The following is a 22,609-nucleotide window of genomic DNA, read 5'->3' on the forward strand; positions in this document are numbered from 1 at the left end:
ACCTGAGGGAACTGGGATGCTCTGCAGTGACTTGGATAGAGCTGTCCCAGGAGGGGCTGCTGTGGAGATAAGACTCCATTCCTGCATGAAAGATCTGCTGTATCTCCTGGAGAAGCACTGTAATGAAGTGACCAAATTAAGTGGGAGTTGTTGCTGCTGAACTCTCCTGAAGAACCAGTCCCCCTTAATTTCCTAAATGATTTGAATTCTTGATCAAGACTCCTGGGATATGCAATTTCCTATAGAAGCTGCAAGGTAGAGTTTATCTCATTTTGCTGTCAGTTCCTTGCACTTCAATCAATGATTGTTGTATTTATTTTTTTTTTGCTGCTGTTTTTGTCTCCTATTTCGCCTTCTTCCCTGCTCCCCATCTCCCCTCCCAAAAAAAGCCCTCCAAAGCAACCACTCCATTAAAAGAGAATTGCTAGTATCATTCTTGATCTGTTTCCATCATTTCAGGTGTCTCGTGGAGAGAAGGGGGTTGAATATCAGGTAGCTAACTTTTTTTTTTTTCCCCTCTTATTTACCCAGAAGTAGTCACACTTACCAGACTGCTGTGTACACTGTAATTGCTCTCATCTGTAGTCTCTGCACTTCTTCCTTTTGTGTCTGAGGCTCTTCGGCACGGAATTTCCACCTTCCTGCTATTGCTGAATGGAAAAGCGAGCCTGATGAATTCACAGAGAAGGGAGTTTGTAACAGCGTGCCAGAAGGGCCCCAGAAGGATAGCGTTTATTGCTGGAGCACTGTGCGGCTGTGGGCAAAGCAGGGGGGCGGAGGGGACAAAATGTCTGTGCTCTGCTAGGAGAGTCAGAATTCTGCTTGGCAGGAATCAGGACTTACCTCCTTGGTTCGCCTCCATAATGAAGTTTTTCCTTTTTAAAATGTTTCTGCTGGGATAATGTTTCTGGGGCAGCCATTTCTTATCTGTTTGAAATGAAAGATCTGCTGCTGAAGGCCTCTTTCAGCTGCTAGGAAACAACTGAGTCTAATCCAGCAGTCTAAAAGTCAGGGAATGCGGGATAAAACCATTAATCCATGTCTTTAACAGTTGTTTGTGAAAACATACTTTCCTTTCAGTCACCAAAGAGCCACAGTAACAGTGACTGAAGGGAACACCTGGATTGCTTTTGGTCTCCTCCATCCTCAGCAAGGACTTTTCTTCTGCAATCACCTTCGTTTCCTTTGGCTTACGATACTGGATGTTGTAGCTTATCCTCTGTAGGGATAATAACCAGCTAAAGCATGCCCATGCAGAACTGTGAATTACGCCAGGTTATGGTGATGCGTGCATCGCTTTGGGATCCACTAGTAACAGAGGTCCTGACACCTCTCTGCCTGGGTGACATACGCATCTATTTTCTATTTGTATTCCAGGAATTTGGCTCAATTCATATAAAGAGAAAAATCTGAAATCTGCACACCCTCTGAAGTCAAACAAGCCTAAGTATTATGTCTAGGAAAGCAATATAAGATAACAGCAAAAGTCTAATGCTCTCCACTGACTTTGTCTCTGAACAGGAAAAGTGGAACTCTTGAAAGAGCTTAAATGCAAGATTGTGTGATGGTGATCTAGGAATAATAATTCCTCTCCGTGGTGTAGGGGAGGTGCAAGGGATTGCTTATCTTGCTAGGAAGCAGGCATTTCAGGATGGGCATGTTTCTGCTTTCATTGCCTGCATTTCTGTGAATTATTTTTCCTTCTCCAACCTTTTATTTCTGTGCTTTCAGATAGTTATTCAAAAGATCTAACCTAGCCCATCAGGCTTTTGTGTCAGCAAGAAGTGAAACCCAAGCAGAGTTGGCTAAGAATTTCCATTAGTACTAGCTGCAATTTTGTGGCTTAATACCAGGCTCCTAATGAGCGTTTGGGGGGTTAACTTTCATCTGTGGAGGCAAAGTCTCAGTAGTGTCTTGTCCAAGTTGATCAGGCAAGTGAATCATATGATGTTTAGCTTCTCCATCCTGTCAGATGGCCAAGGCTGTAAGTTATTCTCTGGTTTAGCCAAAATGCTTAGCAGCTCCCGAGGACGAATGTCTCTGTGTAGAGCTTCCCATTTCTCGTGCTGTCAGTGTGAAGGATACAGAATGCTAGTCTGCAGCAGTGCTGCTCTTTGCCACCTTAAAGAAGGAGTTCTAGGCTCTTTTCGAGCTGGGAAATCTCTAATACAATGTCACACGTACGTTTTGGTCCCTATGACATATTACTCCCACCTCCATGTAGGTAGAAAACAAATTCTGAAAAACATTCTTTGATCTTCCACCCACTGATCTGCTTGAAATTTTAGTTCTGTACTGCAACTCGAGAGAAGGAGGAGTAGGAATATAATTTATACCATATTTAAAAAAAAAAAAGGAAGAAAAAGACGGGGAGAAAACATTACTTCCACCAGTTTTGGAATTATTGCCATATAAATCTCTGGTACTCCTGCCTCCTGTTAGTCATCTCACTTTTCAAATGACATTGGATTACTCTCTCTCTGACCCAGTTACACTGTTTCTTTCCAAGCAAGAGCACTGTGTTGCTGCTTGAATTTTGATGTGTGTGTATATATATATTTATTTTTCTGATGTTAAATGGAGCACTTAGTTTCCTTCTGAGGTCATGCTTCCTTGTGTGACAAAGTATTCATAAGATCCTGGTAAAAATACAGGACAAATCCAAGGTGACTCTTTCCTGCCCTGCTGACAGATGGTGTTTGGCAGGAGTCATGAGGACTACGTTGGATTTTTCCTGCGGCTGGGGCGAGGCAGCCAGACGCCCCTCCATAGCCGTATGCATTTGTGGAGGACAGGGATGCCAGAGGCCGTGCCTATTGAACCCCCTTGGGCTGCTCCTTCCAGTGCAAGGCTTGCGGTGCTGGCAACACCCACGTCAAACTTTTGTGGCTCTCAGAGTGGCCTCAATTTTTTTTTATTTTTTATTTTTTGCTATTGTTGTGTTTGCTGTCTGAATCAGAGGGAAGCATTAAGGGGTGGTTGTTTTTCTTTTTATGCAACGTCTGGGGGAGTGCTGGGTGGTGGAGGGTTTATTTAAATGTTGTTGGCTGTAAGCACGCTCGCTGCAGGTACAGAGGCATGGTTTGTTTGCAGCTGACAGGGAGAGTCTGTTGGCTTTGCAACCATGTTTGATTTGCCTCACTGCAGGTTTCTGTCACATCTACTTAGGATGGTAGTGTTTTTTCATGGTTTTATAGATTTGCTTGGGTTGCTGCTCTTTTATGTAGCTACATCTGTTATCTTTAACTTAAGGAACTTGGTGGTCTCTGATAGTTGATGCTCGTTGTATGGCTCCATTCGTTTCTGCCAGCCCAATTTACAATAGACAATAGCTCCCAAAAGGGGGATGCAAGAGGAGACATTTTTTTTTCTTTTGGAGACTATACTGCTTAGCCAGGAAATGCAGTGGGGCCCAGTCTGTGACACTGAGCTGTTTTGGGATATGCTATAAGGAAAATCAAGTTAGGTAACTGCATCTCTTCACTTGTAATGCTGATCAGGATAAGGGAAGTGTGGTTCCTTTGCACCACTGTTTTTATCCAGAAGCTTGTTTTCACTAAACTTGCGGTCTCCCATCATTCTCAGCAGGGCACTTCATATTGGGACTGATTTCTTTTGGCTCAAGATACAGCAGGGATCCTGGAGAGATACAGAGATAGCAGGATTGGTTTGGTCTTCCACGAGCCGACGTGGTTTTGTCACTCAGCTTGCTTTTTAGTGACTTACTGATGTAAAAAGTCAGTTGTAAAGACTAGTGTCTGTGCCTACAAGTCAGCTGATCATGGATGTGCTTTTAGCCTGCTTCTCATGTAGAGTAAAACTTTACCCTCTTGGGAACAAGGCTTGTATTTTCCTCGTACTGTGAGTTGATGTGCTTTGCTTCTTGGTTGAGGTGGTCTAAAAGCACATGCTCTTGCAGTTTGAATAGCTTAGGTGAAATGGGATAACTTTCTAGGCTGTAGTAGTGTGACTGCTTTCCATTGTAAGGATTACTTTCCATATTGTAAAAGAAATCAGAGTAATCTCCAGGGATTCCTTCAGAATCTATAGCAAAGGTGTATGCACTACTACATAAGTTGTAAGAAAGCAAAAGATTCTTTCTTGAGGACATCAATGAGTGGTTTTTTGCTGGTAAATTCACTGAGATTGGGGTAAAACCCAGCATCTCCATAAATGTCGTTATAATGATTTACTGTGGTCAGTGGAAAACAAGAGCATCTCTTGGGAAAAGCTAGGTGGATAATTTGGTGATTAACTTTGAAATTTCCTGTCAATATCTGTCTTTCTCCCACCATACACGAAACTTGCTGTTACCCTGTTAGGGTTCCTTGTTGATGTGATTGCTTATGTATGTAGAAACAAAGTGATTGCTCTAGTATTTCTGCTATTTACAGGGATGGCTGTTGGGAGACACTAAGATTTAATCTTGGTTGTCAGCTCCCCCTGGTTAGCAGACCTCAGAAATCATTATCTTAATATCGCAGTAATGTCAGTTCAATAATGTCACTGTTGATCAGTTGTTGAGCTGTAGTTCTGTAGCCATCATGTATTAGTATTTTATCCAGCAGAATTAACTGCATGTCTGTTTTGGGGAGAAGAAAAAAACAGGGATGAAGAAAGAAGGAAAGCAATCTTATGAAAGATTTAATGCTGTTTATTTAACAAACAACAGTATTTAATAGTGGTATTAAATACTGCTGCTTTCCTGTGCTGCACAAATATGTTATTACTGGCTCTTGAGAGTACATTTTAGGTAATTGATGTGTGTATGTATTTTGTTAGCTTTTGTTGGTGGTATTGTTGTCACTGGGATCAGGCTTAAATGATACTAATGGATTCTTGTGGCTTTGTCTGAGGACACTGAAGTTCTTCAGACACAATAACTTGGTCCTTGGGTTTGGTAGCTAAAAGCCAGTATTGAATTTCATTTTGAATTCCTCAGGTTTTCTTCTTTTGTTGTTATTTGCTGATAACATTAGGAGGACAAAGCGAGGACCGAGTATATTTGGCCCTGACTGAGTCAGTGAAACCTGGTGGGAGGAAAAGATGGAAAGGAGCTTATTGCATAGTAAGTTGGAACGGCTGCCTGGTACCTGTATGGGTGATGTAGCCTGCCACTGTGCCTGTGACAGGTGAAAAGCTCCTGGATAGCTTTTCAAGGGTGAGATGGAAAGAATAGTAGAGACTCTGCTCCCCCCTCCCTTCATCTTCTTTGGCCTAAAGTTTCAAATTCTCCTGCTGATTTATGGCTTGCTCTTGGAGGTGCTGGTAGGAAGTGTCCATAAATAGGGTCACCATCCTTTAGGTCACCCTAGTGGTGTCACTGAACTGTTCCAACTAAATGCCAGCTGAATATCTCCATCTTGCTCCTTTCCTACTACCTCTTTGCTGGCCTCTGATCAAGAGGAAGATCGTGGCTTCTTGCCACAACTGGAGATTCCCCTGGGTGCAGATGGCTTTGATTTTTTTTTTTTTTTTTCCGGTATTGCATAGTCATATCAGCCCCTTGTTAAAGAAATTCCTTCTGTCCCCTTCTCTGTCAACAACCCACTTCCCTTCTCCCTCAGAAATTCTGTTGCTCAGTTACAGACACAAATCAATCCTTTATGCATGTTAATTTCTAAAATGGTAGAACCTCTCTAATGTTCAAAAGTGGTCTTTCTGAAGAGGACGAGCAGTCACTGTGTACATAGATCTACTTGCTCAGTCAGAACTACAAGACTGTATTATAATTTACAGACAAAAATTAGGGACAATGGAGAAATAAACGAATCCCTGGGCTGAAGACATTTAAGGCTTCATAAAGCATGATCCCAGGGTGTTTTCTCTATTGGAGAGCGTGAGCTGACAGGTGTTTTCCATCCTCTGGTTGGGGGGGAAATAAAATTGAACCAGATGTGACCTGTCACCCTTGATGTTTTGGACTGCTGCTTGGTTACAGCTGAACCAGACCTGATCCCTTGTGAATTAAGGTTCCCATCCTGCCTGAGGATCTGCTAACCTTGGCTTGGAGGATGATAGATGGTGAGCTGCGACACTTGGGCAGCGTTGATGGTACTGTGTTGTGGGTAACGGAAGAGAAATGTTGCTGTGATTCGATATAGCTTGTGTTTAATAATGAAATTGCTCTGCATAATGCACGGTGGCCTAGGTCTGTGTGTGGTATTTAAGGAATATAATTATTTCAGATGTGTTGAGGGTGCTTGGGGAGGTGGCCTTATAAATCTGAGAGCAAGAATAATCTGCCTAGGCAGGGGGTCGGTAGGTTAGGGAGTGATTTGTGGCCATTTACGTAGCACCTGTCGGGACCTGCTGCTTAGCTCATCTGGAGCTGTTTGATTGCAATGAAAATTTCCACTAAGATGATATTTTCTTTGAAAAGCTTTTCCACCAGCAGTGGATAATTTCAGTTGGGTTAAGTAATGGTTTCTGGGAAATGGTGCAAATAGCTTTGAGCATGCAGTTGATCGTTGCCAGAGCAGAATGGTCTTCTGTTCCTTCAGGTATCCCCTGACAATGTCAGGTTTGTGTACAGAGGCTGGAGCACACCTGCAATTTGATCCCAATGTGTGAGGTGGGGGTGAGCTTGTAAGACTGTCATGGAAATAGGAATGCATTTTGCTTCTTTGCCAGGTGGCAAGAAGTCAGTAGTCAAGCTGGACAGAGGCAGGATCTGTGCAGAATCAGAACCCCATTCAGTGGGGTTCTTCATTCCCCTCTTCACTGAGTGTTGTCCTTCAGCATTGCCTGCAGTGATCATGGTCTGTGGGCAGGATTGGTGTCTGCAGTATCCCTGGGGGTAATGCACGCAAAGGGTGGCTGCTGAGGGGTGCTGGGGGGGGAGCGGTGTTTTCTACAAGCAGAAATGCACCTCGGAGCATAACGTGGCTGTCTGGTCACTTGTCTGCTGAGGCTGTAAATCCCAGATTGCAAGAGGCTTGGCAGGTGTATCTAGGGAAAACGCCCACTCGGTTCATCTGCTTCTTGTTTACTCCTGGGTGCTGCAGCACACATGACAGAGGCTAAACAAGCTCTGGCTCTGCCTCGACATGGCTCTGCTGACACCAAATGTGACTTGGGCATGGGATGGGGCTGGAGCCCCTCCAGCCAGCTGTCAGGGGTGGGGAGTCTCAAGGGGCTTCCCCTCCTCCGAGGGGCCTGGGCATATGTTGTCCTGTGCCACATAGGAGTGGGACACGGGGCTATGGGGTCCCCATGGCTTGTGACCCTACTGCTGGCCTTGCCTTGCCCGGTGGGCTGGCGGCACGGGGCAGGCCGAGGTCCCCGAGCCGTTCAATCCCCCGGCTCCTCGTGCTGCCTTTGGGCAACCTGCTTCCCTCTTCTGAGTTCAGGGGCCACGTCTGCGTTGTGTCCTCCTGCCTTGGCGCTGGCACGAGCTGCTCCACCTGTCCCAGCGTTTGCCGTCAGCTGCCACGACCCCGTGCTGAGCATAGTAGATCTCTCTCATCGTAGCATGTTGCCATGGCGATGCACAGTCTGCTGCGCTCTGGGTCTCCAGGAACCAGAAATGATGGTGCTTTTGCAACATTGAGGTAAACATCTCTCTTTTCCCTCACATAGCGCACCCACCCCTGGTGACAGCGCCGGCAGTGATTGGCGCGGGCCTCCCCTCGCCCCCTGCGCGGGGGAGAGCAGCTCCAGGCACCGGCAGCGCGCCTGACCCACCGAGGGCTTCGAGCCCAGCCTCCGGCATGTGTGGGCTCGAAGCCCTGGCAGCCGCCCTGCGGCCACGGGGAGGCGTGGGGTTCCTGCTGGGGGGGAGCAGAGTGCAGCTCCTCAGCGAGGCTGGCCGCCGGAGGATGTGATTTACTTGCAGGGTGGCGTGGTCATGGCTGCCCGTAATGCCAAAGGGGGAGCTGGGCCCCCAGCTGCTTGCTCGCAGCCCTGCCCTGGTCACCTTGAGAAAGTCATCCCTTTTCCTCCAGTCCCTCTGAGAGTCTGAGAGTGGTGGTCCACTCCTTTACCCCAGGAGGGCACCCTGAGGGCTCTGGCGAAACACTGCGAGCGCTCAGAGTTGCTGAAATTCTCTGAGGATGGACAGCGGGCGTCTCTGAGATGGCACCTCTGTGGGGCTTGAGTGCTTCCCAGAACTTTGTCGTGATGTTGTGGGCTTTCACTTGTTTCTCCAGTGCTTTGGGAATCCGTCAGTATTTCTAACACCCAGGAGCCTGTAGCTGGCAGGTGATTGAAGATTCTCTTTACAGTGTCCTTTGTTACTGCAGACAGTAATGAGCGTGGCAGGCCACTGCAGGCAGGGAAGTGTGGCCGTGTGAACTGAAAATGAATCTCTTGCTTGATCTGCTGGCATTTGTTCCAGCATCTTTCTCTCCTCCTCTCTGCCTCTCACCGTTGGTGTGTGTATGAAGGGGGCGTCTAAGCTAGAGAGGGGAGTGGAGCAGGGGTGGAGTTTCTGTCGTCCTCTTCTTTTTCTTTTCCTTTTTTTTTTTTTCCTATCCAGTGACGTGAGCAATGCCTGGAACAATCAGGCTGGCTCCAAACAGTGTGCCTGAAGATGCTGGAGGAAACAGCCTAGTGCGTTTTAAGCAAACACTGATTGCTTGAGCCTGGGCTCTCCAGACTTGACCTTTTCCAATTCCTCTGAAGGGGATTGGGAAGTGCCATTAGCTTTCTTCTCCCCCATCCCATACCGTCACTTTCTGGAAATGATTGGAGTTAACAGTGTTCAGAGCACCAGCAAAGTCCGGGTGAGAGCCACAGGTTCAGTGAAATACTCCCGAGAAGAATCTCTCTGGCGGCAGTCCCATCGGTCAAAATCTATGAAAATCTCCAACTCCTCTGAGTTCTCTACTAAAGAAAGCAAGGTAAATGGCTAAATATCCAGTGTTTCTCTCTGCTAAGAATGGAGGTGGTGATGTTGAAAAGATTATTCTCTGCAGGCTCTGGATAACCTGCAGTGATCACGGAGTTGCTGTCAAGTCAGAAAAGATCTTTAGGCTTAAGGAGAGGCTGAAGGTGGAAAAGGTTTGGTGTGTATGATAGTGATCAGGTTTTACAGGGATGCCTGTCACTGTGCTTGATGCAGTAGTAAACAGTGAAAACTTGCTAGTGAGAATGCTATTTGGAGCTCTGCTCCCAGGAAAGGTGCCTGAGTTTGCAAGTAATGTCCTTGGGATTATCCCTCTAACGGGAATTGTTTTCCACAGAAAAAATAGTTTTTGCTCTTTCTCTGCAGCTCGGTGTTTTAGTAGGTGGGTGCTAGATAAAAACATCATCTCACTTGCTTGCGTGATTAAATATTGCCATCAAGTATTTATTAGGGACGCATCACTTGTGCGCTTACAGGAATACATTATTGTTTGTCTAACAGTCAGTACCACAGGCTATGCCCAGCTGCTACGGTGGCTGCGTTCAGCATTTCCTCGCCCAGTGCAGTTGTTCGGTTCCTAGGTGAACAACCCCCACTTCATGCAGTATCGCATCTTTCCTCATTCCATCTCTCCTGAGAGGCACCTGGGAACCTCTGGCAAGAGCTTTAATACCTGTCTCCCTCCCAGAGCTGCTCTGTGTTTCCAAGGATTAGATGAACTTTATGCAGTGACCTCTAATTTCATTCCTGCTGCAAATTGATTTTGCCTTGGGATTAGAAGATATAACCGTTTGCTGAGGTGTGCTGAATGAGGCTGAGGTATTTCAGAACAACAGCCAAAGGCGTTTAATCAACCGTGTCTTGTGTCTGCCTGCATGCAAACAAGCAGGCACACACATGGATCAACCTGTGCTGTCCCTTTGCTAAATCCCATATCTGTCCTGAGAGAAGCCTCCTTCGGTATGGTGAAAACGTCCTTATGCTGCACAGTAGTTCTTAGCAGATCACCCTGTGCCAGATTACAAGTTGTGTGCTATTTCAGAGTCTCAACTGCAGAGCTTTCACCAGAGTACTGCAAGCAGAAATAAATGAAATATTTTATTCGCTCTAGTTCTAGGAATTTCCTTTTTGGGGGCTTAACTTCACCATAACTAGGAAATAATGTAAGTCGTGGCAGAGAAATAGCATGGCCATTATTTTGGGGCTGTTGCTGATGCAGTGTCTGTTACGTTGATACTGCTACTCTGGCAAATGCCAAAGTGAGGGGTGGGTCTTACAAGTGCTTTAGGACGCTGCTCTTGTAAGCAATTTCACCTTAGGCATGTAAAAAATTCCAGTGTATTTGGTGGGAGGATGCATGCATGTGAGGTCTCCGCATATGGCAGAAACTTGGGTCTTCTGGCATTGAGTGAAACACTTAGTCTCTGCACCTCTGTTCCTCCTCCCAGGCTTTGTGTCCACTGTGTGCACATGGTATAACGTCCTCAGAGCAGGACTCCCAGGGGTGATGTCTGACACCGGTAGCTGCTACTGCAGTGATGATCATTCTGTGCTCATTCCTCTGTGGGATTCCCATTTCTGCCTCCTGAGTGCTGAGTGCAGTGGGTTGTGGTGAGGGAGAAAGCCACTTCTCACCTGCCTAGCTCAAACAGTTGGGAAGTGTACTGCAGCTTTGTTTTTGTTTATACTGCTGTATCCTTGTTTCATATCAAGATATTTGTATCTGTCGAGTACATAGGACTTGTAAAGGGTATATTATGGAGGGCTGAGAAGATCCTTACATGTGCCCATCAGTGGTACCTGCCCAGCTAAGACTACAAGCCTGCATGGGTTATGTATTCCTCTTGCCTATTTTCCCCTTTTGTCCCCACTGCGGTCTGTAACTTTTCTTGTAGGCAGGATTTTGGGTGAGATTTGTATTTTTGGCTCTACTATTGATCAGAGACGTATGATTTCAGGCAGCCCCATTCTTTCCATATGTCTGTTCCCTCTTCCGTTCCGTGTCTGACCATCTATGATTTAGAGATCTGGCTTATGCTTGAGTTTTAGCTCTTCAGTACTGCTGTATTGGTGGCAGATGCCTGGAAACCTAGAAGTTATTGCCACTGTGTAGCATTGCAAAGGATGTCTTTTCATCAGTGAAGTCCATGTGTGCATGCCTGTACATCACCTCTCCCAAAATGTCTTCAGTTCTAGGCTTTTTATTTTTCAAGTTCTGTTCCCCGTACAGAAGGACTACAATGCTCAAGACCTGTTTCCATGACTGCTTCAGTGGTTGTGGGGCAGGGGATGGATTTAACCTATTTGTGCCCCAGAACCATGTTCCATGGGTGTTTTGCACTTATATCACAGCCTATTTTGCTAACCTGGAGAGTATTATGTACTCTTGTGCTGTAGCTGGTATGAACGAGGCACCAACATGGTGCCTGCATATGCAATATACCTGCTGCCTGTGTCAAAGAAGTTAGCCCAGGGACCCATCATCTCCTTTAAAAACATCAGGAAGTGCTTCTGTGGACACCCATATATGCACGTACACTTCTATATGTACAGGGTCCACTATGTAATACATCCTGGGTGTATTATAGGCAGACGTCACAGTCTTAGGGCAGCAGGAGAACCTGTGAAAAAAGTGTTGTGAATTGATGTGCCATTATTCTCAGGAGGGTAGTCTCAAACCCAGGCTGCAGGCAAGGTGAGTTGGAGGATCTCAGGATCTTCCGTGTGATGTGCCGTGCTCAGCAGTCTCTCCTCCCGACAGACACTGTTTTCCTGCAACCATGGGCTGAATTGCATAGTGCCTGTACAGGTCCTGCCTGCAAATGTGTAAGGATAATAAAACAGTTTCTGAAACAGTCTGTGCAGGTGCTCCACTACCAAGAAACACTTCTCTAGCCTTTTTCTCTGTTCACTCTTAATAATTCAGTGTGCTGCCTTTACCAATAACATTGATGAAACACTCCAGCAAGTACAGAACAAATCTTTCTGGCAACCCCTATGTATCAAGATTACAGAGGAAGCATTTCTTGTGTGGCATTAATTTCTTGGCTCTTGGGAGCCCCGGCTAACCACCCTTTTCTGTTTTGTGACGATGATGTATCTGGCACAATCTTTCCTTCCTTTTTTTTTTCCTTCCTCCCCATCCCCCCTTCTCTCCATACAAACCAGATTTTTTAACAGAGGAGTTTCTCTTAGAAATGTTCTCCTCCAGTTGGTGACGCACTTGAAATTCCCTGGGTGAAATGATCTCTTTTCCTTCCCCCTAAAACATTCCTATCAACCCTATCTCCACCCACACCAAAACAACATTCATCGGTTCCATATGCTGCTGAACAGCTCTGTGCTGTTTTATGAATAATGTATGCCGGCTTGTTAGAAGAATGTTTGTTGTACAAACCAGTGGAATTTGCAATTGAGCGAGGTATCAGCAGACGTGCCATGCCACATACTAACCCATGGCCTTCTTGGGGTACTGCTCTGGCATCCTTGCTGCACCCCTGTCAGAAAGAGACAAAAGGGTAAGGCGCTGGGCGTGAGCGGATTTTGAGACTGGCAAGATGCTACAGGCACTTGGTGTTCAGAGCCCGTATACTCGCCTCACCAGGTGTTACAGATCCATGTATGGGGAGAGGAGAAAATTTCAAAATCTGAGTTTTGAGGGAGGGTGGTGAACAGGAGATGGCAATGTAACTGATCTATGCAAGTAACAGTTCTAGGGGAGGGTCAGCCTTCAGGGTAAATGCTTAAGCAGCAAACCAAGGGTGGTTTATAGCAATGCATCCCACCCCATTCCAACATGAGAGAAGGTCGTGACAGAGAGAGACATCCTGGTTCGAAGGACCTGCATGCTAAGTACAACACCTATCAGAACTGTGTGCAGGCATCTGATGTCTGGTATTTGTTGCTTCTGTAATCTGTTTTATTCCTGTAGGGCTCCGTTTCTTACGTTGTGTGTCCTCCCTCCAGTAAATCCTGCATGGTGGGAGCTGGGCTGGTGCCTGGCTAGCTGCCACGGTCCTGGGGGCAGAGCTGGTGGACTGGAGCTGAACTGAATGGGAGACTGAAGTGCAGAGCTGCATCAGCACGCAGGCTGGTCGGGAGAGGAGCGTGTGGTTCGCTCTGTTCCCACAAAGCAGACAGGTGGCAGAGATGTTCCTGACTTTGCCTTGTTTCAGGATGTACACAGATTGTTCTTTCCAGTGCCAGCCTGCTTCCTCCCGTGACCTGCAAGCTTCCCTGTCTCTGGGCTGGCGGACAGGAGGAGCGCATCTCTGTCCAGGGGTGTGTCTGGGGCTTCCTTGGCTTCCTGAGCTCAACTGTGCCGCAACCAGCTGGAAGAAGAAGACACATCCTGAGGCAGGGCTCCTTCTGACAGCGACTGCGGGGGGAGGCTGGCAGGGGCCCGGCTCTGAGAGCAAAAGTGCACCCCTCTCCTCCCTTTCCTGTCCAGCCGGAGCATCTGGTGGGAGCTGCAGAGGTCACTTGCTGCATCTCCTGTAGTGGTCAGATGGTCATTCCCCCAACAGTGACTTCAGAAATCAGGGCAGAACTGGGTGTTGGCAGAGAGCCTGGGAAAGAAATACCAGCGAAGGCTGGCTGGGTGATCCCAGCTCTCCAAAGTTGGTTTTGGTTTTGCCCGTTTACCTGTTCATGACAAGCATTTCTGGCACCTTCCCTTTTGTGCACAGAGCAGGTATGAGAAATACCTGTGGCGCATTTCCTTCCTTCTTGGCCAAGCTTTTCTGGAAGGACCCATGTGTGCACATGTGACCGTAAACTGGCACTAGGAGGAAGTCTGCTTCAAGAACCTGTCCTGTGTTGCCTTTCAAACGAAGGGCTCACGCCGTGCTCCAGGAGCTCTTCAGCTCCTTGTGCTCTGCTGGCCAGGATTTGGGGAGCCTGTGCCTTCTTGTTACCTGAACTATTTACCTGGATGAGTACCCTGGTATTTCCCTGCATCTCTACCCCTGTATTCACACCTGCTTGTGCCTTTCTTTTGTCTGCTGCTTCTGCATGCAGAGGCTGACTCACAGCATAGCAGGCAGTCGGCAGGTGCTGAGAGCAGCCTATCTAAATGGGTCCAGTGGTTTTTGCATGTGACAGGGTTTTGAGGGAGGTGAGGATGGCAAGTGATCTCTTTTTTTTGGCAGCTTTGTAAATAAACAGGAGTTTTCAGAAGCACTTTCTGCGTGGTTTTGCTTCTCTTTCCAATTGCAATAGAATTACCAACTGGTGAGAGATTGTCAAAATCTAGATTTCTAGTTTACCTGCTTACCAAAGGGAAAACAGATGGAATTCAGTGGCTTCTCACAGAATTGCAGGCTTCCTTTTAGAAAAGGAAGCACACATTTGTTTTCCTGTTTATGAACAAATACAAACAAATACCGATTTGCTCTTTTTATACTGCAGGCTGTTAAGGGTCAAATTGGAGCTATAGGAAACAACGCTGGAGTTAAGAAAGGTGTTTAGGATGGTGCTTTCTTTTCTGTTCTGTACACCAGTTATTTTCTTTTGTTCTCCCTTAAAAACTATGTTTTTTTCTTCAGGAAGCCCAGAGGAGTACTGGGCCTCATGTGTAGTGGACCCAGAGATCAGCAGTTTCCAGACAAGGATAAGCTCCAGGAAGTAGGTTTTGGGGGTCTGGGTGATAGTGCTTTTAAGTTAAAATGGTGAAACTGGACACTGCCAAGTAGCTGTTTATATACTGTTTACAGTAGCCTTGGGTGACAAGAGAGAGAGAAAGAGTCTCTCCTTTCCAAGTGGTATCAGTCCAGCTTGGAAGATGAGACCAGTGAAATACTAATTCTGGCATTCCCTGCCGTGATCCAGCCTGAGGTTTTCTGACTTAGATAGTAAATTGGCCAAGCACTTCCCAGGCTAACAGGTAAGAAACTCTGATTTTTGTCAAACTGTGAATATGCCAGAAACCAGGCCCTTTTTTCATTTGCTAGACAAAAAGCATGAGTTAGTAAAACCCATCCTTGCAGCTAGCCAAGTACAGTTAAAGTCATGTTCCCGCTGTAATCTCTGATCAGTTTTGTTACAATTTAGCGAAGCATTTAAGTGTTTGTCTTCGAGTTTGATTTAATCATACTCTGGAGAGATGTCTGCTGAAAAGAGCTGCTGTCTGAATCAGGGCCTTGGGAAACAGCCATGAAATGACAGAGCAGGTGCTGGGCTGTAAAATAAAGGAGGAGAAAAATTTTCTTCCAATCATGGGGGAGCCCAGTAGAAACTGGGAGAATGCTACAGTATAAACAGTGTTGGAGAAGGAATGCAAAGCATCTCTAAAAGGCCAGTGTGTCCAGTGGCCAGTGCACAGCAGTCTCTGCATGAGAGGTGGGCAGGGGGGCAAGGGTGGGAGCTGATATATCAGCATCCCTTAAGTGGTCTGCTCGCTGAGGTCTCGATGAACATACTCGGTGGGCACACTGACCGTACTCTGTATACAGCTGCCTGGGCTATGGATATTCTCTAGGATTGGCTGTTCCACTTTTGTAAATAACAGAGACTTTCTGAGAGGCTGTATTTGGTGCTCCATGGGGGACACAGTGTCCTTTGTCGGATTTATGCCATATGACTGGGTTGGTGTCTGTTACTCCGTAAAGAAGGGTCTGGCTCACTCGCAAGGATTGGGACAAACACATGTCACTTTCCACAAGGCAAAAGCCTGTGGCATTTGTTGTTCCTTCACCAATCTGGAGTTCTGCTTTTATGTGTCCTGCTCTTTGGCTGTAGTGATCCTTAGAGATTTCCTTAGCAGCAAGATCCATAAAAAGCAGTACTGCACAGGGCAGGTGTTCACTTTCAGACATCGCGACCCAATCTGGTGCTTGGGCCAGAGAAGAACAAGAGGCATTTTTGATGCCTGAGGGCAGGCCAAGTTTCAAAAGCTCTTCCAACCAACTGGGGAAAAAAATTATATCCCTTTACCTTATATTTTGAAGTAGATTTTTGGCTTAAAGCTGTAGGAGAATATTTTAATAATAGTAGGAAGAAGAGGCCAAGTCAAAGAATAATAATGGGGCTTTGACCAAATCATTAGAAATATAGTGGCTTCTAATAGGAAGTGTTGGGCAACCCGAGGCAATCAGTGCTGCTTTTCTGCATGTGCAGAAGAATGAAGGTACATCTAATTCTGCAGGACTGCTGGCTGCATGGTAGGACAAATGTTAGCCCTTTGTTTTCTTTTCTTCCTGCAGGGTATTCTTAAAATCTCTTACTAGCTCTCATCTGAAAATTAAGCAAATTGCCTACAAACTGCCAGCAGTGCCCTTTCCTTCACCTTTGTCTGGCTGTTTGCCTTTGGATCAGAGCTTCTCATACAAATTTGGAGAAGATAGATTAAATGCAAATAGACAGAGAACACTCCAGAGTTGGAAATATTTCATCATATTTCTGTGAGTAGCATAGCAAAGCCCTCTTAGTGGTGGGGAGTTCTCTCTGCCAGTAGAAGTATGTTGTGGGATGATTCCTTCTGGTGATCATATCTGTTCTGTTGCTCTGAGAAACCTACTTTTATGGTACATGGTGCCTAAAAGTTGCTGAATGTGTAGCATCAGCATGAGGCAAGTTGTACTAGTGTGTTTGACCTCCTTGTGTATGGTTTGGTGAAACCAGATTTTCACAGAGCTAAATATTACGGATCTTCAAATAGACTATGCAAGATTCAGAAAGAAGTCTGTGGATCACAGGATGAGCAGTGGGATATACTCATGGGATTCCCATTGCAAGTTCAATGGTGACATATGCACAAGACTAGTTTCAACTCTATAGTCTTCCAAATTATTTTTGTTTTGGGGCAGACTTAAGACTATTTAAATGCTAATGTTTCTGTTGAGCATGTCATAGCTTCTATAGTGTGTGACTTTCAGATTTGTTCATCCTTGATGTGCTACTTTTTGGTAATCATGTGCATCAACAGTTCTTCTACACGTTAACATATTTCAAGGCTGTGTAGGAGTTATGTGCCAGAGGGAGTAAATCTAGCTATGTATATAAGGTAAATTACAAATGTGGATTATAAGTGCGAGAATCAGGGACGTTCCATACCAAAATACCTCACTTGAGTCAAGTGGCCTATTTGAAGAACTCCATTAGCTTGTAGTAATAGAAAGCTTTTATCCATTGTATATATCAGCACAAATCAGATGCTCTTATCCAAGTGCTTCCTGTCAAAAGAAATTCATCCCAAGTGTCTGATATCTATCCAGGCTAAAGTCACCCTCCAGACCCTTTTTATTGCAGGCTGGTATCAACAACAGAATTGGGACCCTTGGTGTCAAGCCTACTAGCTTTTGTCCCGTGAAGTGAAATAATAACTACATTAGCAGATAGCAATCTAAGACATTGATCTTCAAACACAAAAGTTACTTATAGTTATTTTTCTGGTTTGCACTTAAATGGAATTTATTTATGTCTGAATGTGTAACTGGGGGAGGCATTCAGGTGTCTGTGATGCTCAAAGGCTTTGGATAGCTATCCTGGTGTACTTCTATTGGTAAGCCTGTGTGATGAAATCTTGGCCCCGTTAAAGCCAGTAGCAAAAAATCTCACTGACTGTAGCTGCAATGAAATTTGAGCTTGAATTTCAGAGTGACATGTAGGGTTGTAGTCTTGTGCATTTTGCAAACTTGTGGAGTTATTTAAAAATAAATACAGAAAAAATCGTGTTCCAGAAAATGACTCTACTCTAAAATTCTGGTATTTTCTTTTTAGATGAGATTTATTCTCAAGACTTTTTTGTTACCCTAAGCAGATATGGTACTTTCTTGATCAGAGACAGCTCACTTGCTTGTAGTAGTTTACTAATTTTCATTAGCATATTAATGTATATGTAGCAGGGGTAAAAATAACCACATCTCTTTTCTTTCCCTTTGCAGGCTCTCTACAATTCAATCAAGAATGAGAAGCTTGAATGGGCAGTGTAAGTATACTGCATGGGATTTAGGAGTTTAAAAATAGTACCTGAGTAGTAACCTGTTTATAATTCCTGTGTCACCATCTGAGTGGGCTCCAAAGCCTGTAGAAGATAGCCAGTGTGTGTAATGAGTTTGCTTTTCTGTTAATGAATGACCTGGCAATACTGCCTCATCTGTTTATCCAGTAAGGGGAGTTGTTAGTGACAAGAGCCAATTGCATTTGTAAGGAAAGAGGACATTTCATTTTGTAGGAAACTTCAGCCTGAAAAGAGAGAAATTAAATCCTCTCTTGTTCTGTGACTGCATAAATAAAACAGATGTTGACTTCTCCCTTTATCTTTCAGTACATTGTGTCAGAACCACTGAATAGAAACACACATCTTGGATTGAGTTTCCTGCTGTTGGTTTATTGTCTTGGTTTGTCTGCTGATTAACTATGGATAACTTGACAACAACCTAATATGAAAGATGATAAATAGGACAAAGTCTGATATCCCCCTATCCTTAGCTGCTTTTGACAGACTAACGCTTGTTAACTACTGAAACAATGAAGAAGAGAGAGCTTCCATTTCTAATCATGTTAAATTGACGTTTCTCTGTGCTTAGGTTTAATGTGGTTAAGGTATGCCAGCAAAGAGTAGAAGGGTCTGCTTTAGATCTTGCCTCTTGCAGAACAGTGGATTTTGGTGTAAAATAGAATGATGTCTTTATCTTCGTGGATTTACTTATCTGAAACTTCAATTTCCTAAGACTGCATGCTACTGCATCTTTTGTGCTAGCAGTCCTAACCACTGCCATAGGTCTTGCAGGCCCACTGGCTTCTGATCTTCCTGAAGTTTACATTCTGCAAGTGAATATCTTGTCAAGGCATAAAACCCTGCTTACAGGGTCTGGTTATCCCAACTGGGATTTCAGCCCCTGTTTGGAAGTGTGTCAGGTAATGTCAGAGTAGTGAGGAAGGTGTGCTGGCAATGAGAATCACCAGGAAGTGCAACCTCTGATGAGTCTTATAAGAAGCAGGGTGAGACATTCTCCCAAACCATGTGTTGGGTCTGGAATATGCTGTGTGAATCTCACATGTCACAAGATCAGAGCGCTTTGCAGGATACTTTCTCAGAGGTACTTTAGACCCAGCAGAATCTGTTATGACTTTCATGTCAGAATTTTTCTCTTGGCAAGAGACCGTATTGTGTTTAATCGATTTGGGCAGCCTCCAGGTGGGAACTGGCTCATGCCTGGCTCTGCTCCCATGAGCTTCAGTCAAGGTGATTTATGAGATGACCTGGTCCTGTATAGGTAATAACTTCTTTGGCATTTACGTAGTCCAGACTATATCCATTGCTAATGAATTGTTTGGGGGGAAAAAAAATGCAAGCAGGCTGGAAGAGGGGGAAACCAGAATCTTAAATAAGGCTTTGGGATGAGGTTGTAATGCAACTCAGGAAGATAGCTGGGACTTGCGTGCAAATTACTTTCTGCGCTGAGAAACAAAGCTCGTTCCGGACAAAGCTGAAGAGGTAGTACCTTTAATTTAGGCCTGAGAGGGATGACTGGAAGAGGGAGCATGAAGACGTTTCTCCTCACTGTTACACTGCTGCAGGTTGGTGTAAAGTAACCCCAAGCAGCCTCAGGACTGCCAGAGCTGGAGGGAGAAGGCAAATCACTGTCTCTTGATCTGCTGCAGAGAAAGGTGAATGGGAAGGAGTTGTGGTCAGTTTTGCTGTGAGAGGACTGAGAATGGTCCTCTCTATCCTTTCCAAAGAGTATTTCTTTGCTTCCCCTGATGGAGTTGGCTGTGGAAGAATTGGGAGGTAAGGCAATGTGGAAGTATGGCTGCAAAACCCAGCGTAACCTCCCTCATGGTGCTGTTAAGATGAAGAAACACCTTTCTTATAGCTAAAATTCCCTTGAGGATCTAAAGCTGTTTTTTATGAGCTAAGAAGCAGTTTAGGAGCTTCTCTGGCAATGCATTATTGGTGGATTAATGGCTGTCTGTAAGTCCTTAGGCAGGGACGGCTAACAGTGATGAGTGAGATGGGGAAGATTGCTACCTGATCCTTATCGCAGTAATTACAAGACAGCACGTCATCATACTAGGTAGGTTGCTGTCCACTTCCAGTAGAATTACAGTCTAGTCCTAAGCCCTATGAGAGGAAAGGCTACCATGATTCCAAATTTGTAGTCAAAAGAAGTGGCACCTTAATCAGCAGATGTGCTCCTCATCTATTTCTGTAGGCATTCAGTAGGACAAATATTCGTTTATGCTTTATGAACAAGGAAACATGAGTACAGCTCCAGAAGAGAATTTACACTAGAATTCCTCCTTCTGCAGTACTTGCAGGTTCCATTTCCCTAAAAGGTTAAAAGCGAATCGCATGCCATGATCTATAAAATAAACAAATCTGACCCAGAATCCATGGATAACTGGTAAATGTAGCTCTTGAGTGCAAACTTCCACCTACCCCTCCAGGTTTTTGATTAATTTTCACAACAGAACTACTAGGAAGTGTTCTGCCATTTACTGGTCATTTCCTCCTGCCTGTCTGCCTTGTGAAAAGCAATGTGGGAAACCTGACCATCATATGTATGATTTCTCTGTCTCTTATCCCATTCCATGTTTCCTCTGCACTGCATACCACTGTAGATCTCTCCTCTCTGTTGGACTGTAGTTCATTTCCTTGAATCACTGGTCAAGCACGAAGTAGCAATGAGGCCTCACTGAAGTTGTTGGCAGAAATTCCTATTGACTGCAGTGAAGCCAGGCACTGTTTCGTCCAGTTAGTCCAATCCACCTTGTTTTCAGTGTGCTGAGGTCACTGGAACTACCCCAGTTTGGTGCATTTAGCCATGATAATTGTGTAATAATTTCTCATGCTTCTTAAACTTCCCCCAAGGGACTTGATTTTTTCATGAGATTTTTTTCATGCTTGAATGGGAACGTCTTGTTCTGCCCTGACATCACCTGGAAGACTAAATGAATTCAAGATCCTGTGAATATGAATGTTGAGAAAAGATAACACTGATGAGAGGGACCTGGGTGTATTCTTTTCAGGGTATAATGGCTGTTGCAGAGAAAGGTGTGAATTATTCTTCACACCCATTATGGATGGGCTTATATTTGAAACAAGGGAATTTGATGTTAAACGTTAAAAAAAAAAACAAAACTTTCTAGCAATAATTCTTGTAAACCAGGAAGTAGCTTTACCAGGACAAGCTATGAAAGTCCTTTCACTGGAGGTTTTCATGAACTGTTTTTACAAGTATCTGTCTAGAATGGATCACGAAGAATGGATCCAGCTATGAATATTAAGAGATGGGTTAGCTGACTTTTTAACATCCCTTCAGTCTTAATTTTACTTATAGATTATAAGTCTATAATTTTACATCCCAGGTTTTGTAGGTGTTCCTCCTCCTTTGGCTTTTGCATCAGTCTTTGTCAGCTTTCAAGCGAATAAGAAAAATGAGCTTGATTTCAAAGGTGCCAGAGCTAAATATGTTTTGTTTGCACGATGTCTACATGGAAATGTGATGGTGAACTTTATTGTTCTTCATTGCTTGTAATATTATGTCTGCCTCCTGCTGCAGGTGATAAGAGTAATAAAATAATCATCTTAAAATAAACTGAATAGTATTTTGGAATTAATAATATGAAATCCCAAATTGCTGTTTACAAAATTGTAGAAACTAAATGGCTGTATTTGAGTCAGTAGTACCTGGGATGCTGAGACTGAGCTGGTTATAATGACATCTGTGCTGAATCTCACCCTTTTCTAGGTCAAATCCAGAAATCTCTCTCCATTATAATTACCATTTCTTTTCTCAAATTCTAGGATGTTTCCTGCTTGCAGCTTAATGATTAGTTTTAGAGAGGGGTTGGCTGGTAGTCACCTGGCTCTCCTTTCTTCTCTCCTCCCTTTGGGAAAGATGCCAAGGGGAACTTCTTTCCATTGGCTTCTCAAGTCACATTCCTGATAAAAATGCTGTCTGTCCCACAGATTTGTATAATTATATGTTACACATAGGAATATTTTTAAATGCCATTTCTTTTAAATCGATGAACCCAGTCTTTTTTCTTGCCATGTCATGTAAGTTTTCTATTCGAATAAATGCAAAGAAGCATTTATGTACTTTTTTTATCGGTCCCCACCTGACTCCATTCATGACCAGTATTATTCATCAACCAAAGACCATTACCTGAACTGTTTTGCTGCTTTGAAACTCCTCCCAATCCTCCTTCTTTCTTCTTATTCTTGACTGCCAAAGTAAAATGAAGCATTTTAAGAAGTGGGTCCCAGAGCCCCTGATTTTCTCTCTGCTACTGCTAGGTATTCAAGGTCAGAGGGAGATAGAGGCTCCTCAGCTGTTCATCCATTCCTTCATGTTCTCTGTAATGCTTATGCATCTTGACATCCAAACTGCCAGTGTCCAGGTCTAACAAGTGCATGAGGCTTCTGAGTCTCAAGGATGTCCCATTTCCACTCTCAGTTTAAAGGGCTATTTAAAGGCCTGTTTTCTGCTACCAGTTGTCAGGACAGCAGATGCTATTATATACTTGTCTGCCCTGTCTGCAATTGTCTTTTGAAGACAATTTAGCTGTCCCAGAGTTGCTGAATTTGAGAGCACCACCCCCAGCACTAGGGCTGTCCAGGATCCCAGAACTGCTCATCACAACTCTTGTGACTGCTTGGATAAGGGCACAGGGATGTTCCCGGAGGACAGGATCAGTATTGGATAACTTGCTCCCATGGATCCAAAGAAGATAGCACACTCCAAAAAATCCTAAGCCATTTACTGCAGTAGGTCTCTGCTGACAAGGAGAAATCCACTGTGTCCTTGGCTG

At 44.6% G+C, this 22,609-nt stretch overlaps 1 protein-coding gene across 8 annotated transcripts in view; it reads left to right on the top strand.

Moving 5' to 3' along the window:
• The window catches only part of LOC118260091 (PH and SEC7 domain-containing protein 3), a 109,491-nt gene that overhangs the window by 54,927 nt on the left and 31,955 nt on the right, over positions 1 to 22,609 (top strand). For all 8 annotated transcript variants that reach the window (XM_035570088.1, XM_035570085.1, XM_035570084.1 and 5 more), the window contains one exon: positions 17,731 to 17,774. In XM_035570088.1, coding sequence (XP_035425981.1) covers positions 17,731 to 17,774 — 44 coding nt within the window. The remainder of the gene's footprint in view (positions 1 to 17,730; positions 17,775 to 22,609) is intronic.

The sequence above is a fragment of the Cygnus atratus genome, chromosome Z (assembly GCF_013377495.2).
Source record: "Cygnus atratus isolate AKBS03 ecotype Queensland, Australia chromosome Z, CAtr_DNAZoo_HiC_assembly, whole genome shotgun sequence".
Classification (NCBI taxonomy): domain Eukaryota; kingdom Metazoa; phylum Chordata; class Aves; order Anseriformes; family Anatidae; genus Cygnus; species Cygnus atratus.